At 36.8% G+C, this 21,485-nt stretch overlaps 1 protein-coding gene across 1 annotated transcript in view; it reads left to right on the forward strand.

The window, feature by feature from the left end:
• LOC150085791 (small ribosomal subunit protein mS39) overlaps positions 1 to 21,485 on the forward strand; it is a 261,590-nt gene that overhangs the window by 56,291 nt on the left and 183,814 nt on the right. The window contains exons 6-7 of the mRNA XM_090374693.1: positions 8,253 to 8,357; positions 17,462 to 17,582. Coding sequence (XP_090230819.1) covers positions 8,253 to 8,357; positions 17,462 to 17,582 — 226 coding nt within the window. The remainder of the gene's footprint in view (positions 1 to 8,252; positions 8,358 to 17,461; positions 17,583 to 21,485) is intronic.

Genomic DNA, 21,485 nt, shown 5'->3' on the forward strand with positions numbered 1-21,485 from the left:
GTATCAAAGCTTCCATAGCTCGCTTTACAAGACTAGGATAAGCTTCTCTCAGGGAACACCAGAATTCTCCAAGGCTTTTTGAGGTTAACTACAATCGTAGTAAGTTTTTTGACCTAAGATCAATGAGTTCGTCTTTGGTTAAGTCAACATCTTCGATACAGTTTATATTAGAAAGAAAGGGATTTCGGATCCATGGTTCAATTTTCATGCCATCAAGATAGAAATAACTTTTAAAAGAGTTCTGTAATGTTTTCAAGTGTTCGCAGATATCTCTTTACAAAAAAATTGAGAGAGAAGTTTGCATTTCAATTACATCTTGGTAAAGCACTTCCTGCAACAGTGGAAAGTTTGCAAGAATGTCGGTCTCTACTCTCTTCTTCCATATTGGTAACTTAGCCAAGAAAGCTTGTAATATTTCAGTTGCATCCATAATGGTGACTTCATGACCTTGAATGGAAAGATTTATCTCATTCATGTGGTGAAAAATATCTGCCAGGTAAACCAGCCCATGGATAAAATCCTTCCTTTCAAAATGTTCCAAGAGTGGGTTTTCTCTTTCTTCCAGAAAAAGTGAAACTTCTGCCCTTAGTTCGAACAAGCGCTTCAATACTTGTCCTCTTGAAAGCCAGCGCATTTCTGTTTGGTAGAGAAGCACTTCATATTCTGCTGCCATTCCTTGACAAAATCTTTTAAAAATACGATGATTCAGAGAACTTCTTTTGATAAAGTTGATAACTTTTATGGCTGTTGACAATACTTTTTTCAGGGTTGTTGGAAGAGTCTTTGTTGCCAGTGCATGTCTGTGTAAAAAGCAACAAGTGACAACGACTTGAGGAGCTTCTTTTTTCACTAAAGTAGCAAAACCAGATATATTACCAAGCATCGCAGGAGCTCCATCAGTGCAAAGAGAATGAAGTTTTCCTTTCCATTCAAAGTTTCATTGTAAAAAAAACTTTTTACCATTTCGAAAACGTTGACGGCATTTATAGTTTCCGAAAGAGACTCACAAAATAAGAATTCTTCTTTGATGGCGTCAGCATGCACATAGCGAACAAAAACAAGGAGCTGGCTACATTGAGAAATGTCTGTAGTTTCATCCAATTGCATACTGAAGGGGAATGGCGAGGCTGCCATTTCCTCGATGACCTGCTTCAAAATATTAAAAGAGATATCAACTATTCTAGAATGTAGTACATCATTTGACAAGGGAACAGCTTCCAGTTTTTTTCCCTGTTCCAGTCCACAGACCAGTTCGACCATTTCCAGTGCACATAGCTTTACTAAAGTCTCTCCAGTGGTGTGGGCTTCTTTTGCTTGGCAATCCGGTAAGCAACTTTATAGGATGCTTCAAGAAAAGGTTTCCGTGAAATGGCAAATCCAAGTTTTGGAAGTGTCCCTGCTTTTTCGAATTGAGATTTTTTTCGCACAGAAAAAAACCAGCATCTTTAGATGCATTTTCAGCATGGACAGACTTGAGATGATCTTTCAGTTTTGCTGGCTTCATACTTCCGTTCGCAAGAATTTTTCGGCACAAAAAACACTGTGGTATTTGAGTCCCGTCAAGTTCATTAATGCAAATGAAACCAAATAATACATAGTTTTCATCATATTTCATTTTCTTCGACATTTCAACTTAAATTTGATTTGGTCTGTAACAAATGTTAAATAATTAATTTAAAAATAATTAATGCAATATGGGCAACTAAGAAAGACATATACGAAGATTGTATGCATCGACAGACACAGACACGCATGTAGCACTGCAGGGGCCTCCACTGTTGGACCGGTATACACGCACATAGCAGCAAAAAGGTTAAATTACACACTTCAACTGTTATCTAAACCGTAGGACGTGTTTGAACATACCTGGTTTACACTCGTAGCCAGCGTGTCTGTTCATGTCAAAAGTGGCCTACTAGGCACTGATATGCCAGATAGTTTGCCAACTACGTCGCACAATAGTCTGTCCACAGCAGGACTGCAATCAAGTGCAATCTAGCGGCAGGTCTAATAACTGCCGTAATTTCAAAGTAACGATGAGCATAAGCGATTTTTCGAGATATGCAATAACTATAATATGAAATGAAAATATCTGTTATTTCTATTGGTGACTACAGATACAGCTAATACAATTGTAATTTTTTACATACATTCATAAGTGAAGGAAATTAATGAGTTGATTTTTTTTTCCATCCAAGCTCATGGACCCCTGGTTAAGAAACCCTGGATTAGATATATATAGCAGACAAAGCAATTCCAAAACAGTCCACAAAAATATCAGCCAGCTCAAAAGTGTGGTGAAATGATGAATGTAGTGCACTTAAAAAACAGAAGAACAGAGCATGGAATATCTTCAGGAAGTTCCCAACAACAGAAAACCTCATCTGCTTTAAACAGGCAAAAGCAAAAGCAAAACAAGTTGGGCAGGCAGACTAGCCAAAGGGAAGCATGGAGACACTTCGCTTCCACAATCACAAGAACGACAAAAACTCAAACGATATGGGCAAAAATACCACGGATGTATGCAAAACACCCATGCTCACTGTCAATGGCCATGTGTTGCTTAGTACAGTACTGAGTGACAAGTTATGTTTACCTCATTTTCCATGACAAACACCTCTTTCAGCATTTCTGACGTACTAGCAGACACATCACATGTGACCAAAATTTTTGATTTCCTGAAACAGATAAAACTGTACAACATGGTATAAACTTGATTAACATCTATACAGATAGATCTATGTATTTAACATCACCATAGTTAGGCGCATTATGGCCTTGCTGTCCTTGCACCGTAAATCTCTTAAACAAACAATAACAACTGAAAGTTAGTTGGGGCTGATATAAGATTTTAGATCACACAAGTGGTGATCAATTTTTTAAGTGTCTGCAAGGAAGAATGGATCAGCATTGAGATCTTTCTGACTTTGAATGTGAAATGATGGGGGGAAAGATGTGCTGGTGCCAGTTTCTTAACAACAGCCAACATGGCTAAGTGCTCTCATTCTGTGGTATCACAAATCTACCATGGCTGGCTCAACAGCGGTTGAACATCCAGCCAAAGATCATACGTGGGACAGCCATATGTGGTTGATGATACCCATGGTGAGCACTGTGTCTCATCCCATAACATATCTCAGTGGCCCAGCTAACCACCAATTACAGTAGGAAAAGTAAGATCAATATCCACATGGACTATGCATTGGAACATCAGCTCATATAGGCTGAAGAAATCGACGGCCATCACAAATACCATGCTCACTGCAAGACACAAGAAACTGTGCCTTGCATCACTGACACTGTACCACCAACATGGAAATCTGTCAATTGGTCTGATGAATCCTGTTTACAGCTATATCATGCTGAAGGATGTATCCACATTTGGAGAAAGTAACATGAGACCATGACACCTGGATGCACTGTTGGTGTTTGGCAAGCTGGAGGGGGTGTTGTTATGGATTGGGGACTGTTTCACTGTTCATCAACGACATGATGGGAACACCTACCTTTCTGTTGTCACCATCCAAGTATATCCCCCTCTATGATGATAGTGTATCCGGACAAATCACCCCCCCCCCCTTCGTGATGATGGTGTATCCTAACAAATTTGGCATCTCTCGATATGACAACTTGACATACCACCACAAGGGCCAGCAGGTTGCTAGCTGGTTTCAAGAACATGACAATGAATTCTCCTTTCTTCACAGACTCACTGATCTCAACCCAATTGAACATGTTTGGGACTTACTGGAAAAGGAATGCTACAACCATGCACCTGACAATGTACAGACATTACTGGACACATTGTGCAATGCATGGATAGCACTACCACAGGAAATATCAGCTACGACTTCTGGTGTCTCTGCCAAGATGTGTACATGCTATATTATGGAGAAAAGGTGACCCCACAAGATATTAGCTAGGTGTTGCAAATGAGCCAACTCAGTGTATACTGTTCAGTTGTTAAGTTATTTAATCTATAAACTCCATTCCCAGTGATAATCATTTTTACTTAACTGATAAAATCCCACTACAGCAAATTTTGGGTCTGTACCAATCATTGTATTTTAATGAATATCACAAATTATTTTGAGAGTCATATTAATTAAAATCAATTCTGCTTCTCTTTTTTTACTTAAATATCGACTTCAAAAAACAATAATAAATGATGAAATTCATACTGCAAAAGTAAAATAGTGTTTTCAAGAATGTCATATTGAAAGCATTTTTTATTTATAAAAAATGCCACACATTCAGAAATACATCTTACTGTTGCTTTTACAAGAAAAATAATGTAAAAGAATGACACAGTGCCATTCTTTTACAGATTAATATATTAATTTTGTTTTTACTGCATAACAAACGTTGCTGTAGTCAAGTGTTCAAATATGAGAGTACAAAGTACCCGCATGCTTGCTTGAGTGACCATGGTTCAAGTTTGTGTAACTACTAATGTGATGATGTTCTTGTACTCTATATATTGTGTTAACTCCTCTTACCTTATTTGGTCATCCCTGAGTATAAACAGAAAGTTTTTTACTTTATTTTATTTTATGAACTCTTGATTTTATTTTTTTTTCCCCTGCATTAATACGAAAAATCAGCTTAGGTGCAATAAAAAATCTTTACATTGTATGGATTAAAAAAAAAAAACAGGGAAAAACATAGTAAAGAGTGTGATAATGAAAATGAATTCTTTTATCACCTTTTAGAACATCCACTTTTGTTATTTTCTTCAAGCGACGACTCTAGCCATATTTAAAAATATAATTTAAAATATAATAAACTTATGAATGATACTGTGTAACACAGTTACAGTGTCATTCTTAAGTTTTCAGTTAAATTTTAATTTTGTCATGAACACGTAATGAAGCACTAATAATAATGGAGGTCAGTGAGGACATAGAAAATAATTATATTGAAATTTTTGCTAATAACATTCTTTGCAATGGAATTTTTCTGTATCATTTCCTTTTTTTTTTTTTCTTTATTGCTGTCAAAAAAAAAGTTTGGGGGGGATAATTTATCCCCACTAAATACATAAATCCACAATTAGATTTGATTGTGTATTTAGTAATGTATCTACAAAATTCATTTTCCTCTGAAACTTTGCTACTTATTGCTTTATTTATTTTATTTTTTTTTTTAAAATTGCCTGTGATACCTTCATTGAGATCTACTGCCATACACAGCCAAATTGTAAACAGAAGTGATTATTCAATTATGTAATTTCTTAATTAAAAATTAATTTAATCTTTGTTAATATCATAAAATTGATTCCTCATCTTGACATTTGAATGAAATATACATGATAGCATTAATATAATATACAGGAACTCCCTGACTTATGTATTACTCGACTTACGCAAACTCAACTTTATATAAGTTTTTGTCGGCTGGTGGAAACGCATTTTGCATCTGTAGGGATAAATGGAGGTATTGTGAAAATATTGTAATGTGATACCCAATAATGCATTGTTATTTCTTTTTTTATAATTCGTTCCAAGTCCTTGGAAGTTGAAAATTTTGCTATATTACTAAGCTATTTATCTCTCTAAAAGGTCATATAAATTGCACTACCCCTTTCATCATTATCATATGTTCCCTTTATAAGAATCAATTTTGAAAGCCTTTGTGATATTTTTCTAAAGCATGTTTCTGCAGGTCACAAACATAAAACATTAAAAACAATTTGCACTTTCCGGTTTGTTGGGCTTTTCTGTTAGTGCATCTAATTATAAATGGGTAGTAAATTTGATATTATTGTATTTGCGATATCGATAACTGCAGTTGTGTAGGTTTTTACGTTATTATGGTGAAATGTGTTCCCTCTCACTGAAATCTTCAATCATATAAAAAAAAATTTTCAGAAACTTCTCTTCATTCCTATTTACGTATTACAATGATGAAGGGAAAGCAACCAACAGAAAGTGCAAGTGGTGGTGGTGCCAGGAAACAAAACAAAAGTGATTTAGAAATTAAGATGAAAATTATTAAAAAATATACGAAGCAGGACAAAGTTTGTTCTCTATTGCAAGTGAATTAGGTCTCGCTGCTTCAACAGTGAATGCTATTTTAAAGGACAGTGCACATATAAACAAACATCTCAGAGGATCAATGCACTTAAGATAAACAGTGATCACAAAACAGCATTCAGGTGCTATATCGAAGATGGAACAGCTGTTAGTAATATGGATGGAAAATCAGATTCAGAAGCGAGTGCCCCCGAGCCTAATGACCATTCAAGCAAAAGCAATAAGTATTTATGAAGATATTAAGAATAAGTACAGCAAACCCCAACCTGAAGTTCGTAAAAAGCAACAGGTGGTTTAATAGGTTCAAGCATCGCGCTGATTTCCACAGTGTTAAAGTGTGCAGTGAAGTCACCAGCCAATTCTGCAGCTGCAGAGAAATTTTGTGATATGTTGGAAAAAATTATTGATGAAGGCGGCTATTCAACACAGCAAATTTTTAACATTGACGAGACTGCTCTGTATTGGAAAAAAAATGCTGGATTGAACATACATTGCCAAAGAGGAAAAGAATGCCGGGTTTCAGGGCTTCAAAAGATGGGGGCCATGCTCTTGCTTGGGACTAATGCAGCAGGAGATTACAGATTAAAACCACTGCTTGTGTACCATTCTGGAAATTCTCGTGCATTTAAGGGCATCAATAAAGCCACCCTACCCATGCATTTACAATCGAACCAGAGAGCATGGATTACAATATCTCTCCTCGAGGATTGGTTTAAATGCTGCTTCATTCCCGAGGTTGAAAAATGTTATAAAGACAATGACATTCCTTTCAAGATTTTGCTTCTATTAGATAATGCTCCTGGACATCTACGCATCTAGATGATTTCAATTCGAATGTGAGAGTCATATTTCTACTGCCAAACACGTCTTCACTCATCCAACCTGTGGATTAGGGTGTTATTTCGAATTTAAAAGCATACTATTTATGCACAACATTTGCTCAGGCATTGTCTGCAGTAGACGATGAGAAAAATTTTACATTAAGAGACATTTGGAAATTTTACAATATTTACCGTGCCATCTTAAACATTAATAAGGCCTGACGGAAATTACTAAAAGTTGTTTAAATGGCGTATGGAAAAAAATATGCCCACAGCATGTAAAAGGCTTTGAAGGACTTGAAAAAGACGAATCATATGAAGAGATAAGATTGTAAAGGTTGTAGAGCTACTTCAGTTGGAGGTTTGATGCCAAAGACGTGGAGGAGTTAATAGAGCAAGAAGAGAAGGAATTATCTAATGAAGAACTTATTGGCTTGCAGGCAGCGATAGCGAAAGAAGAAAATGCTGACAAAGCTCAAGATGAATCAAATGAGGAGCCGAGATGCTTCATCACCTGAGAGATGGCAATGGCGAGGTTTGAGAAGATGGATCCTGACAGCAAACGATTCTTAAAAGTTAACAGAGGGGTGAGTGATATGCTTGCTTGCTACAAAAAAGAAATCTACGATGAAAAGAAAAACGCCACCATCCAGTCATCCATTAATATGTTCTTTCATAAGGTTGAGCAGCTGACCCCTTCTCCACAGCCCTACTTCCACAGGGGCATACTTATTAGCTGAAGATGTCGATTCTGGCAACGATGCTTGAAAGGTAAAACTTACTGACATTATGCCTGTCTCCTCTCTTTTTTTGTAATTTTATAATTTTGAAATTTTTTTAAATTGCACGCTTTCATAATTTTTCCTGTGCACGAGATAAAAAATTTAATAAATACAATAAATAATTCTATTTACATGTTCGTTGAACATTTCTTTTGTGATTCAATCAATTCAGTGAGCACAGTCGCAAGTGCTGCACAAGCATGGGGGAAATTCCAACTTACATAGTGTTCCGCAGAACACAACCCTTATGTGTCAGGGAGTTGCTGTATATGAATGCAATATACTGAATGCAATTTTGGAAAATTGCATTCATTTAAACAAACAAATAAATCAAAATAATATTTGTGCTTAATCTTTAAAACGTAATTGGGTAGACATTTTTTCCAGCTTTTGGAAGTAAGTTAGGGTTGGCTGGGGAAAGTAATATCTTTAATTCCTTCTACTAATAGGCATAAATATTTGTACCTTTAAAAGTTTATTTTAAAATTTAATTTTATTAATTGTAATTGTATCATTATTATTATTATTATTAATCATAATGTTTTTATTTAAAGTTGTTTCTGAAGTGTTTTTAAAAGCTAGGAACACTCTTGTTTTTTTTTATGTAACTGTAGAGAACATATGCACTTTCCAAAGAATCTGGCAGAAAAGCAGCTAAATATTTTCTTGAAAAATTTCCTGACTCTTTTGAGCATAATCCTGCATGTCCTGAAATTGAGGTAAGTGGAAAAGTTATTTTTTATAAATTTTTATACAGGGTGTTTTCAGTAAAGTACTTAATTCCTTCTGAGCAGTAACTAAAAAAGACAAGATTTAAACTGAAAATGCATAATCAACGAGAGTCATCAAACACAATTTTTCAGTGAAGCAGATTACCACTCCCTTTCACCCCCTCTCACTTTCATGACTAATTCCACTTTTGTTTTCTGTGAGCAGTACATTATGCATAGCAGCTGAAGCAGAACTAGTCTCCGTGATTGCATTTTGAAGAGTGAACATGGCAGATCATCATGTATATACATTTACAGAGTACATTTTGGGGTGGTACTAGCATAATGAGAAAGACAGTGCATACTAAGGAAATTAGTTACTTGTCTGCAACAATCAACCACCCATTGGCTGAAGGCAAACTTCCATATATCTGTTTTGCAATCATCCCTCATCAATTTGAATTTATGCCCTCTCATCTGTGCATTCTGAGCAAGAGGAAGAATCCCATCAGCATTGAGTTTGCTCAAGCAATTCCAAACTTTAAACACTTCAATCAAATCACCTCGCAGGTGCCTAGTCTCCAGATGGTGCAATTTGCAGAACTGAAGCCGTTTTTAGTAAGAGCTCTGTTCCCCCCTCACCAATCTTGTTGCCCTACTCTTTACCTATTCCAGCAGCTCTACATCCTTCCTAAAATGAGACCTCCATACCTATATGCTGTACTCAAAATGTGGCATGACTAAAGAGTAGGGCAACCTTATACAATAGGATAATCGTGTCTTTTTCCCTGCTAAAAAAATGCACTATATCATTGACCCAACCCATGAGTTGTCCAGGCAGTTTGCACTGCTCAGAGAACTTCTTATTAGACACCCAGGTCCTTTTCATTTTCCACTACTCTGAGTATAGTACTGCACTGCTACTCTGGGATTACTTGAATTTGTCAGTGTTAAACTTCAATGCTGCCATTTCTCTGCTTAACTGTCTAATTTTTCTAGACCTTGTTGCAGCAGCAGCATACCTTTATTACTTTCATTAACCACCCTACCAACCTTTGTGTCATCTGCAAGCTTAGGCATTAAGCTTCATATACCCTCACCAATATCATTAATAAATACAGAAAACAACAATGGGTCCTGCACCGAACCCTGTGGGACTCCACTAGTAACATTAATCCATGAAGAGCAATGTCCATTGATAACCTCTCTCTTCTCCCAATCAACCATCCCTTTATCTGTAGCAGTAGCATTCCCTTGATGCCACACTTCTCCAATTTGTAAAACAGTCTTTTATGTGCAACAGGGTCAAAACTTTCCTGAAATACAAGTATGTTATATCAAAATTGTTTTTTGTATCCAGGTCCTTTGTCATTGCATCATAGTATCCAATAAAATTGGTCAGACATGATCCCCTTAACAAACCCATGCTGTAACTGAACGTATAAATGCACTCCTGTCTAGATTACCTGAAATATAATCTTCGTGCAGAACTTAAGCTTTCCTTCATAAGCGCACCCCTTTGTTCCTCTCACCAATCTTGCCTTCACTGTACTCGTTCTAGCAACTCTACATCCTTCCTAAAATGAGGCTTCCAGACCTGTGTACAGTACTCAAGGTGTGGTGTTGACCATTACCTTATACAAAGGGATAATCACCTCCTTGTCTCTGCTAGCAAAATTTCTATATATCATTGACAAAACTCCATGACCTGCTCTGGCAGCCTGTCTGCACTGCTCAGAGAACTTCATATCTTACTGCACAATTATCCCCAGATCTTTTTCATTCTCCACCTCCCTGAGTGTAGTACCACAGAGTTGGTACGTTTCTCTTGGCCGAGTGGTCAGGAGCGGGAGTGCAATAGGGCACACTGTGAGTAGACCTGGGTCTACTCACAGTCAAGCCCCTGACTGCTAAATACGGTTGATCTGCGAACCCTCACTGAACCAGCGTATCATCTGTGAACTTGGACCACAGATGATAAGCCAGATATACCTTCATCGATATCATTGATAAATACACAAAACAACAATGGGCCCAGCACCGAACTCTGGGGGACTGCTAATAACATTAGTCCACATAAAGCAGTGTCCGTTTATTACCACTCTCTGCCGTCTCTCATGCAACCATCCCTTTATCCATTGCAGTAACTTGGCCTTAATGCCATACCGCTCCAATTTGTACAGCAGTCTTCCATGTGCAACAATATCAAATGAAGCTTTCCTGAAATTCACGTATGTGATATCAAAATTATTTTTAGCATCCAGTTCCTTTGCAACCACATCGTAGTATCCAATCAAATTGGTCAGACAAGACTTCCCCTTAACAAACCCATGCTTTCTGAACTATTGTTGCTGGCTTGTCTAGGTGATCCTGTATCACCTCTTTAACCAGTGACTCCATTATTTTCCCTGGAACAGAAGTTAAACTAACAGGAGTATAATTATTTATGTCACCCTTTGAGAACCCCCTTTGTGAATTGGGGATACATTTGCACATCTATAGTCCATGGGGACACCCCCTGACTCTAAGGATGTTCTCATAATTATGGCTAAGGATTTGCTTACTTCCCTTGCTGCCTCCATTATAACTGGATAGATTCCATCTGATGTTCTAAAAGTGTAGTGGGAAATTATCAATGGATCAGTCTAACCTCAATAGTAGGGAAAATCATGGAGGCAATGATCAAGGGTGGAATTCAGGATCATTTAGTTAGAAATGGAATTCTGTATGATACACAGCATGGTTTTGTAAAGGGAAAGTCATGTTTGACTAGTCTGGTTAGCTATTTTGACAGGATCACTCATGAGCTGGATTTAGGGAATAATTTCGATATTGTTTATTTAGATTTCAGCAAAGCATTTGACTCAGTTCCACATGAGCGGATACTTTATAAGCTGGAACAGGTTGGAATTGCAGGGAAAATCCTTAGATGGATAGCAGAATGGCTTCAGGACAGTAGGCGGAGGGGTGTGATAAATGGTTATTTCTCAGATTGGGTTAATAAGTAGTTTCCTAGGGATCACTATTGGGACCACTGTTGTTTTTGATTTTCTTAAATTACATCAATGAATGGAAAGAGGGCATGATGTCTAATTTTGCAGATGATGATCACTGCCAAGCAGAGTTTCTTCAGAGTGACCTAGATAGACTTCAGGGATAGTCGGAAAAGTCGCAACTTTGCTTTAATCCAGCAAAGTGTAAGGTCTTACACCTGGGGAATGGTAACCCCAAAATAACTTATACACTTGGAGTTGAACTAAAATCAGTAGTGGAAGAAAGGGACTTGGGAGTTACGATATGGTCAGACAGTTCTCTGAGCATTGTAGTCAGGTTGCAGGGAGGGCCCATGGTGTCCTGTCAATGATTTAACGTACGTTTGCTAGTAGAGATAAGGACATCATAATCCCATTCTATAAGGCTATTGTTGGACTACACTTGGAATACTGTGTTCAAATATGGAGACAGCACCTAAAGAAAGACATGCTTCTTGAAAGGGTCCAGAGATGGGTAAGGTGTTTAAGGCTCTGAGAGGCATAAGTAAAATGAATGAGGATGAAATTTTCATGGTTATAAATGATTCTAGAACTAGGGGCATAATTTAAAGTTATGGGGAGAGATGGTTAGACTGGATTGGAGGAAGTTTTATTTTAGTCAGCGAGTTATAAATTACTGGAATAAGTTACCTACGTGGGTGGTAGAGACTGACAGTTTAGAGAAATTCAAAGGTGAGCTGGATAGTTACCTACGGGAATAAGGCAAACACTTTGATTGTCTATTTTCTTTTCTTTTATCTTTCTTTGTTTTTTTTTTTTTTTTTTGGTTTGTGTAGCATAAGCCTTAGGCTTCCTTACACCATATGGCCATTACTAATATTAATCTGAGTTGTGCTCATCACGTAGGACGGTTGTTCAGAAATATGTTTATTTATAGCAAAAAAAGAAAAACAGTTACAAATAACAAACATTATTAATGAAATATAACAATGTTAATGTTAATAAATAGAAGGGTAAAGAAGCAGTAATCAAAGTGATTCCGGGCTGTCTCCCATTGTGGTGACTTTTCATAATAAAAAAAAATTGCATATCAAAAACAGTTTGCTCTCAGTGCCAATATTGGAAGTTAACTCTAAAGGATACAACACTGAACATCTTCTGAGCAACTGGAAAATGTGGGGGTCTTTCAAACTGTCTGGCCCTTAGTGTTGATAATATACCTGTTATGTTAGGCATAAAAACTGGAGCAGCAAGGGTTTCAAGAGAGGAGGTGGAAAACTTGGTAGTGATAGGCTGTCCTTGCCATTTTATTAATTTGTGTGCTAAAGAGGGAGCTGCATTCCTTCTGGTGAAATCAGATGAATACTTTGTAGACATTCACTATCAGGAGAAGTGCTAAAGGATAGATAGATTTAAACAATATCGACTGATACATGCCACTGAAGTAAAAAAAAAGATTTTGAAGCCATGCTTGTGTCATTGGTCATCTTAGGTTAAATGTGTAATTAGACTGGTGGAAAAGTGGCACCCTCTGACAGGTCTATTCAAAAAAGAGGTTAGGATTGATTAGAAAAGCCATACAGACACTTCAGAATTATCAATTGGATTAGTACACTAGAGATCATTAATGAGTGCCACTGATTCATATCCAAATCCAGTTCATGATCCAAAAGAAGTTTTGAAAGAAGTCACTGATGAATTCAAGAAAAAACTAAATTGCAAACTTTTGGTGAAAGATTCTAAATAGCTCAGCAAGCTGATAATTCTGGACATGTTCGTAGCCGTGTGGTCAGGCACAAGGGGGTAAAGTACATATGGCTTGAGTGACCGGGGCTCAAATCCCATGACTGCTAAATACGGTGTTGTTTCTTGTATTCTTTCTCTCTGTCTTGTTTTCCTCTTCTGACTTGAATAAAACAGTTTGCTTTTTTCTTTTAATGTTATGCCAATATTTGAAAATTCAAACATATGATTTGCACATCAGTTCTGTCAGTGAGAACCTACTGGATGCTATTATGAAAGAGGAAAGAATTGATGTGTGTTTTTTTTTTTTTTTTTTTTTAGTTGCTGGCACATTGGCTTCTGTGGCCATATTGCACCTCCCAAAGTTTTTGCATTTTCTACTCTGATCCAAGCCCAAGGCAGGATTCGAACCCGCTACCTTTGGGTTGCCAGGCAGCCACTTTACCCACCCGTTCAGCAAGAATTGATGTATAGTAGTCCTTGGTCAGGAAGCTGACAAGTGCATGAGGAACCTTGAAATATAACAAATTGGCATTTTAGCAGTTCCTCATAGACATGCTGGCTGTGACAGAATATTTAGTTACATTCGAAAAACACACTGAACTAAGATCTGCTCTCTCTGATGAAGATTTGGAAATGCTCCCGACAGCCAAGTCTAGACCACAGGATCACTGTCACAAACAAAACTTTAACATTCCAAAAAACAGGAGCGTTTTTTTTTTTTTTTTTTTTTGCTGGTTTTGGCCCAAAAACCCTGTTTTCTTCCTGTTATATGTAAATGCTTGATCTACAGCTTTTTGAAAGTCAAAAGTTTTCAGATATGCTTGGGGAGATATTCCAAAGATATTCTACTTTGTTTAATGCATGCATGCCTTTAAATGTGCATGTGCCAAAGGCAAGCCCACCTTCAGACCAAAAAGAAATTGCAGATCCCCCCCCCAGCAGTCGATAAGCACAATGGAGATCTAGTACAACCTAGAACATGAAATGAAATAAAAATACTCATCATGGCACTCTTCATTAATAATGGAATATAATGTTTTAGTAGTTACAAATAAATTATGCATAGAAACAAGCTTATACAGCATTAACAAAAAAAAAAAAAAAAAAACATTAACCTACCTCTAGGCATCCTCTCTCTCTCACTCATAACTTGTCTCTTGTCTATTTTTCTTCCTTAAATTTATTAAAATTATCCACATCTGCAACATCAGATGGAAGTTTGTTCCAGCAGTCAATTATTGATTCAGTCATTTTTTTTCACCAGTTACTCTCTAGATGAAAGCAAACCTTTGTAGCATCCTAAATCCCCCTTCAATTTAAATCTATGTCACCCTTAGGTGTGTCATCCAATCAAGTGTTAAGATTGATCCACATTTAATTTACTCAATCCACTAAAGGCCTTAAAACACTGCAATTTGCAGAACTGGTCATGCTTGGTGTCCTTTTGTGTGTCTCACTTATCTCACTGCTCTTCTGTGCACCCATTCTAACAGATCCACATTCTTCCTAAAATGAGGATTCCAGACTGTCTGAAGTAATCAAGATGCTAATCCTGACCATAGCTTTATGGCACAATCACCTCCTTATTTCTGCTATCAAAATTCCTGTATATCATTGACTCCATGAGTGATCCTAGTAGCATGTATACACTGCTCAGGAAACTTCATGTGAGATGTACCCAGCTATTTTTCTTTATATACTACCTTCAGTGTGGTACTGTCCAGTTGATATGTTATTTTGCAATTACTGCTTTTCATATTCTCAGCCCATCTGGGCTGATTTTTTCTATCTCTTGTTGCAGCATCATATCCTGAATTCTGTCATTAGCCACCCTGCCAAACTTTGCACCTGCAAACTTGATATGCTTTCATCAGTATTGTTAATAAATATTGAAAACAAGGGGTCAAATGCTGAACCCCTCAGGGATTCCACTAATAACATAAGACCAAAAAGATGTGCCTATTAATAACCACTCTCTACCTTCTGCCACTCAATTAATCATCTCTTTATCCATAATAGCATCTTACTCTTAATGCCACACTGCTTCAATTTGTATAGCAGTCTTTCATATGGAACGGTATCAGAAGCTTTGCTGAAATGTAAGTATCTGATGCCAAAATTATTTTTTTGCATTCATTTTTTTTCCAAAAGGAGTTTTGAAAGAAGACATTGATGGACTCAAGAAAAAGAACTAAATCGCAAACTTTTGGTGAATATTCTAAATAGCCAAGCAAGCTGATAATTCTGGACATGTTCATAGCCGGCACTAACTAAGAAACTGAATTGTAGTAGCCAGATTGATCAGACAAGGTCTTCGTCAGTGAATTCATGCTATGACTGCTGTATAACTGCATTCCTGTCAAGATGATTCTACATTATTCTATGATCCCTGGCTCCATTTCCCTGGAATAGAAGCCAGGCTTACAGATCAGTAGTTTCTTCTCCCTTTTATCCCCCTCCCTTTATGAATAGGGGAGATATTTGCATATCTTTAGTCCATATGGACCTGAATCCAAGAATGCCCTCACAGTTATGGCCAAATGTTTTCTTACCGCTTTTAATTTAATAGAATAGGTTCTCTCAGTCCCAGGTGCCTTATTTATATTTAGCCTTGACAATTTTTCTTCCACTTTCCTCTCAGTTATCACAAAATAATTTAAATCCCAGTTATAAGTTGTTATACTTCTGGTATGCCCATCTTTAAACACTTCTTCATGCATGAATGTAGATGCAAAATATTTATTCAGTTTGCCAGCAATAAGAACAGAATCATCAATAGTTATGCCATTCATATTTAATGGATCATTGTGGTTCATTCCTATCATCTAGTATTAGCGTGAGCAGAACTCTTTGATACTTAGCTTCACATTTCTAGCCAAAGACTTCTCATAATCTGCATTAGCCTGCCTAAACTTTGTAACTTGAGCCTGCCATAAGCTCTTTAACCTGCCTAACACCGCTTTGTGACTCAGTTTGCCGACTAATTTATACTAGTTCCATGTTTTTGTTTCTTGATAATTTATAATCATCTTATGTATTTTTCTTTCTGCTATCATCTCATCACTTCATTTGTGTTCAGTGATTACTTCCTGAATGCTTCCCATTTAGAATTTGCTATTGGGAACATTATCAGTTTGTCCCACTAAAAAGAATTTAAAAACTGCCTAAGACCATTGTAGTCACCATTAAAAAAAAATCAAAATCCCTTCCATTTATACTTTATAGTAGTTACATATTTAAGTATCAACACATTGTAATACTTAAACATCAGTACATTGTGATCACTGCCACCTAGTGGCTTTTTTATGTACAGATTCTTAATGCATGGAAGAGTCACAGCTGATAATCAGATGAAGAGTGATGCATTTTCCTTGTCTTGGCACAGTATAGTGTTTTAGTCACTGATATGCCAGTAAAACCAAACCAAATCATGCAGCGAGTGCTGCTGTTAGTGATATGCTCTCCTTGGATCAAAGCATAAGTTGAATGCCAGAGTTTTTAAATTTGCATTCACTCTCCAACAAGTCTAAAGTGAGTTTTAATTTTCAATAATTAAATAATATACATTTTTTTTTTTTATATAGAACATGGATTTTTAACAGTTGTGTTCAAAAAAGATTGACATTATAGATTGCGTCAAAAAAATGAACAATTCTGAATTATTTTTTTGTGGATTTCTCAAATTTTTGCAGGCACAGATAAATATTGCATTTTGTGCCACCAATACAGGATTAAGATAAGGAAACCAGATGTATCAATTTTATTAAGATAAGGAAAGAAACTGCTACATCTGGTTACCTTATGAAGATGGAGATCTGTTTTAAAATCTTTATTTCTAATTTGTAGTTAAAGAAAATAATGCACTCACTTGGAAGTGCATTATTTTATGAAACTAACAAATTCTGTTGATCACAATTTTCCATGCCTGCAGTTGCACTACTGATGGAGCTGACTAGTTCAAAATGATGGCAAGTGATGTGCCACCCTATCAGAGTACTGTCCATAAAGAAACCTCTCAGTATTAATATACAAATATCATGTAGACATGATATTTGTATATTAAATACTTATAAGAATAAGTAAATACTTATTCTTATGGTTGGTGTATGAGCTGATTTAATGCTAAAATATCATGTAGACATAAAACTATATATGTCACTTGTATATGTTATATGATAATTTTTAATGTAGGAATATAATTTTGAAGAAACAAAAATATAAGTGATTGTTTTTTACTTTTAAATAATGTTTTAATTGTTTAATTTTAAAAATAAAATTATCACTTGTAAACAATTTTAAAAAATTTATTTTTTTTACTTTTAAATAACAATTTAATTATGTTTGACTTTTATTTTAAATGTTATGTTTACTTAGGCTTTTATGACACCAAAAAAATATACAAGTGATGAAGTTTCTGAAGAAAAGCTTATTGAGTATATTTTAAGGGTGGAAGTTGAAAATGCTATTATAGTGTTCCAGAATCTTTCCAAGAATGGTAACATGGTTAATGAAATAAGTATAAATGATTTTGTTTTTGTAAATTAACATCATCATATGTTATACTCATTAAGTATAAGTTACTGTGAGTGGGCAGATTATTTATTTATTTATTCAGTTGGAGATCATAATCTCACCCCTGGGCAGCATTGTGCTAGTGGGGTTTACATTAGTGACAAGTCAGTAATTACAATAATGATTACAAGACTCAAGAGATAAATTATTAATGTATAACAATAACAAAATATGAGATTTATGGGAATAAACAAAATAAAAATAAATGTATAACAACAAGAGTATATTAGATCAATTTAATTCTATAAAAATGAAAAGAAATTGATCAAGGCAATTAGTAGAAGAAAGTTTGAGGTCCGTTTTTAACTCCATCTTAAAAAGTGACCATTGGCACATCCCGGGAAGAAAACAGCATTCCAAATTGGCCCTGTCAGCTAATCAACCATGGAATCACTCATTCTGCATCAGAATTGAACCATGGAGAAGGTTTCAGCCAAGATTTGTTTTCTGTATTTCTTTTCAAAACATATTTTACTTAGGTCTATTTCAAGGATGTTGCAGAAATTAATGGTATTGGAGGGGAACTTCAGAGCCTAGCATGTATGAAATACATGTTGGGCTCTGAAGTGCATTTCTGTGGATAGTAAAGTTGTTTTTGGTTTCTTCTTCTCTTCCTGCTGCATAGGATGTTGTCAATGTCGGGGGCATCCAAAGTGTGTGTAAACCACCACAATATCACTACTTTGCTTATTGAAGGCTTGAAGTGGTGGAACCCATGTTTAGTCTCCAGAGCTAAGTTCCGGTCAACCCTTCCCCATCTCTTCCATTATGCAGTATGACCGATGACTTTTGAGGTTATGATGAACATCATGATGAGATCCAGTCTTCCTTACATTTTGAGGGTACAGCTCTAAAATGGTGTTTGCAGGCTGGCTGATAGTTAGTACACTGGACCGAACCTATTGGTAACTCTTTAGGAGGCTTCTGGATCAGCTAGTGTATAATCTTGCTACCTCTTCTCTGCCAGATAGTGACTGGGGGGGGGGGGTCCGAGTAGTGTGTATGTGGGGGCATTGTTGAGGCCACGTTATGCAACGATCTGGGTATATTCTTACCATGTATACGCCATATCCAAAAATTTCATTCAGCATGTCCCCCCCCCCCCCAACACTTTTTCTTACTCTCAAATACACCATTAATTGTCAAACTAATAGAGCTTATCTGTGAAAATATCTAAACCTCCCAAATATTTTTCATTTCACAAATATACGTGGTCTGAATTCTAATCTCAACGATGTCCATTTCCAAGTCTGCCAAACCCCATGTACTTTTTCTGACAGAATCTCAGTTATCGGTTGATTCAACTACTGCCCATCTCAGATGCCCAAATTATTCACTGTATGATTCCTTTCGCCTCAAAGGTGGTACTTGTGTATATGTCCATTCTGATATTCCCTGTCAGAGACTTGGCAATTTGGAATCTCCTCTCTTTGATCTGCGAAATTCACCTGTTGTCTCTACTGTTCTCCCAACTCCACTAATCACTTGGAGATCTTTGACTTCCTCTCTTTGCAACTTGACTTTCTCCAGTCCAACTTTCCTAACCCTAGTGAGGTAATTTTATTATTAAGTCTGCTTTGCTGCTATAAATTGCTATATCATGTAGATATTTGCTCATTTGGTTGAAGCCTGCATGCATTCATCTACTCTACTGAATTTTTGTGCTTCATCTACCCGCCTTTATTTTTCCTGCCAGCTCATTTTCACTTCGCATTTCTTGAAATACTCCAGGTATCGTACACTTTCACTGTCTTATCATACTTACAAATGCCAGAGCCCTTACTATAAGGTTGGTCTTCACAACCCCAGCAAGCTTAGTGTTATTTAATAACTTTTTCTATGATTTTTATCTTTCTCCTGTCTAATTCTAAAGTTCTTCCTGTTTATTTGTTTGTTTGTTATTTGGAGCATTAGCAACTAAGGCCATATTGCTCGGGGATATGCGGTGGTCATTCCCGACCTTTCCACATCCTCCGTATTTGGTGGTGACGGGCTCGAACCCAGCTCTAATCAAGAAGCGTGTGCTATGCACTGCTGCTCCTTCCCACCTGGCTACGGAGGCGCCTTAAAGTTCTTCCCATTCGTTAAACTATTACTGTAATACGAGGGTGATGCAAACTTTCCTACTATCCTACTTCTATTGCTATTTTTCGCCTTCATTTATTTAAAATACTCCTTTTTCCCTTCCCCATCCACAATTTAATACCTCACCATTTGCTTGTTCTAAATCTATTTTTAAAATACATTGATTTCCTTTCTATACAAAATTAAATCCTAAACTAAATTCTACATATATTAAACATATTGATATTAACCATTTTTATCCCGACTCGATACTTATTTTTACCTAAATAAATTACAGTGTTGGGACTACCTTGTCCATACTGTTATTAGAAAGTGCTAATTTCATTTTTGTTGCTTTTTTAGCTTTTCACTTTCCTGCTACTACTACGGACAAGTTTAGAAATGCAGTTCCTGATACATGGTCAGGTGTAGTCCCCTGATGAAATACCTGATCATGTATCAATATTGATTTCAATAAGAGATAATAATTTATTTCTAATTCCTATATTAGATCATTTACTAAAAATGTTTTCCCCTCCATATCCGATGACAGCTTTACCATTTTCATTTTAATTGCATTTTACTAGTATTTTGATGTACTAATTTTACTTTACAGTTCCCCGACTTTATAATGGCTTGGCAATTCAGCCCATAATTTTTCTATTTCATCATAACCCCTAGGATATTAAAATTCTTTCACCTTTCACATATCTACTACACTTCTTTTTCTACTTGCCTCACTCTTCTAGTTACTGGCACTTTGTGTAACTTTTACATCCATTTATGCATACTTAATTCTATATATATATACAGGGTGATTCACTACCAGTGCGACAAACTTGCAGGAGGTGTAGGGGGCACAAAGATGAATTGGAATCATATAGCATTGCAGGGTCCGAAATGAATTCGTCAAGCGGTAGAGGACATTGAATGGGAGGTTGTGTGAACAGTGATCCTGCTAGAAGTCAGCATTTGCAAACCGATTCCCGAGGCAGTAGGATGGACGAGTATTCAAACGTTGAACTGGCCGACATGCACCTCGCATATGGAGCTGCAGACTGTAACGGGCGCGCCGCTCTGCGCTTGTACCAGGAACGTTTCTCGCACAGGCGTGCTCCTCATCATATGATTTTCGCACGTGTGCACAGAAGGTTACTTGAGACTGGTTGTTTCATGAGAGGTACCATGAATCGAGAGCGAACGACGAGGATGCCAGACAATGAGGAGAATGTCCTAGGTCTTGCAGAAGGCAATCCGAGTACAAGTACTCGAGCAATAGGCCAACGATTGGGTATTTCCCAATCCACTGTATGGAGGATACTGTCAACAAACCAAATGAGTTCATACCATCTGCAATGCATCCAATCATTGGAGCCTGCGGATTATCCACTCCGGAGGACTTTTGCTACTTGGTTTCTTCAACAGAAACGGTTCGCAAATGCTGACTTCCAGCGGGATCGCTGTTCACGCGACCTCCCGTTCAATGTCCTCTACCGCATGACAAGGCATTTCGGACCCTGCAATGCTATGTGATTCCGATTCGTCTTTGTGCCCCCTACACCTCCTGCAAGTTTGTCGCACTGGTAGTGAATCACCCTGTATATATATGCTTGCTTTTGTTTAAAATTAAAATTAATCTAAAATTCAAAGTGTCATAATCACCCCTAAAATAGGCTACACCTGGCAGTGATCTTGAGTTTATTCTCTTGGCAGTATAACTATACCTATATTATATAGCTGCCATTGAAATTGTTCTGAAGAA

Source organism: Mastigoproctus giganteus, chromosome 5 (assembly GCF_048544385.1).
Source record: "Mastigoproctus giganteus isolate SK-2022 chromosome 5, ASM4854438v1, whole genome shotgun sequence".
Lineage (NCBI taxonomy): Eukaryota > Metazoa > Arthropoda > Arachnida > Uropygi > Thelyphonidae > Mastigoproctus > Mastigoproctus giganteus.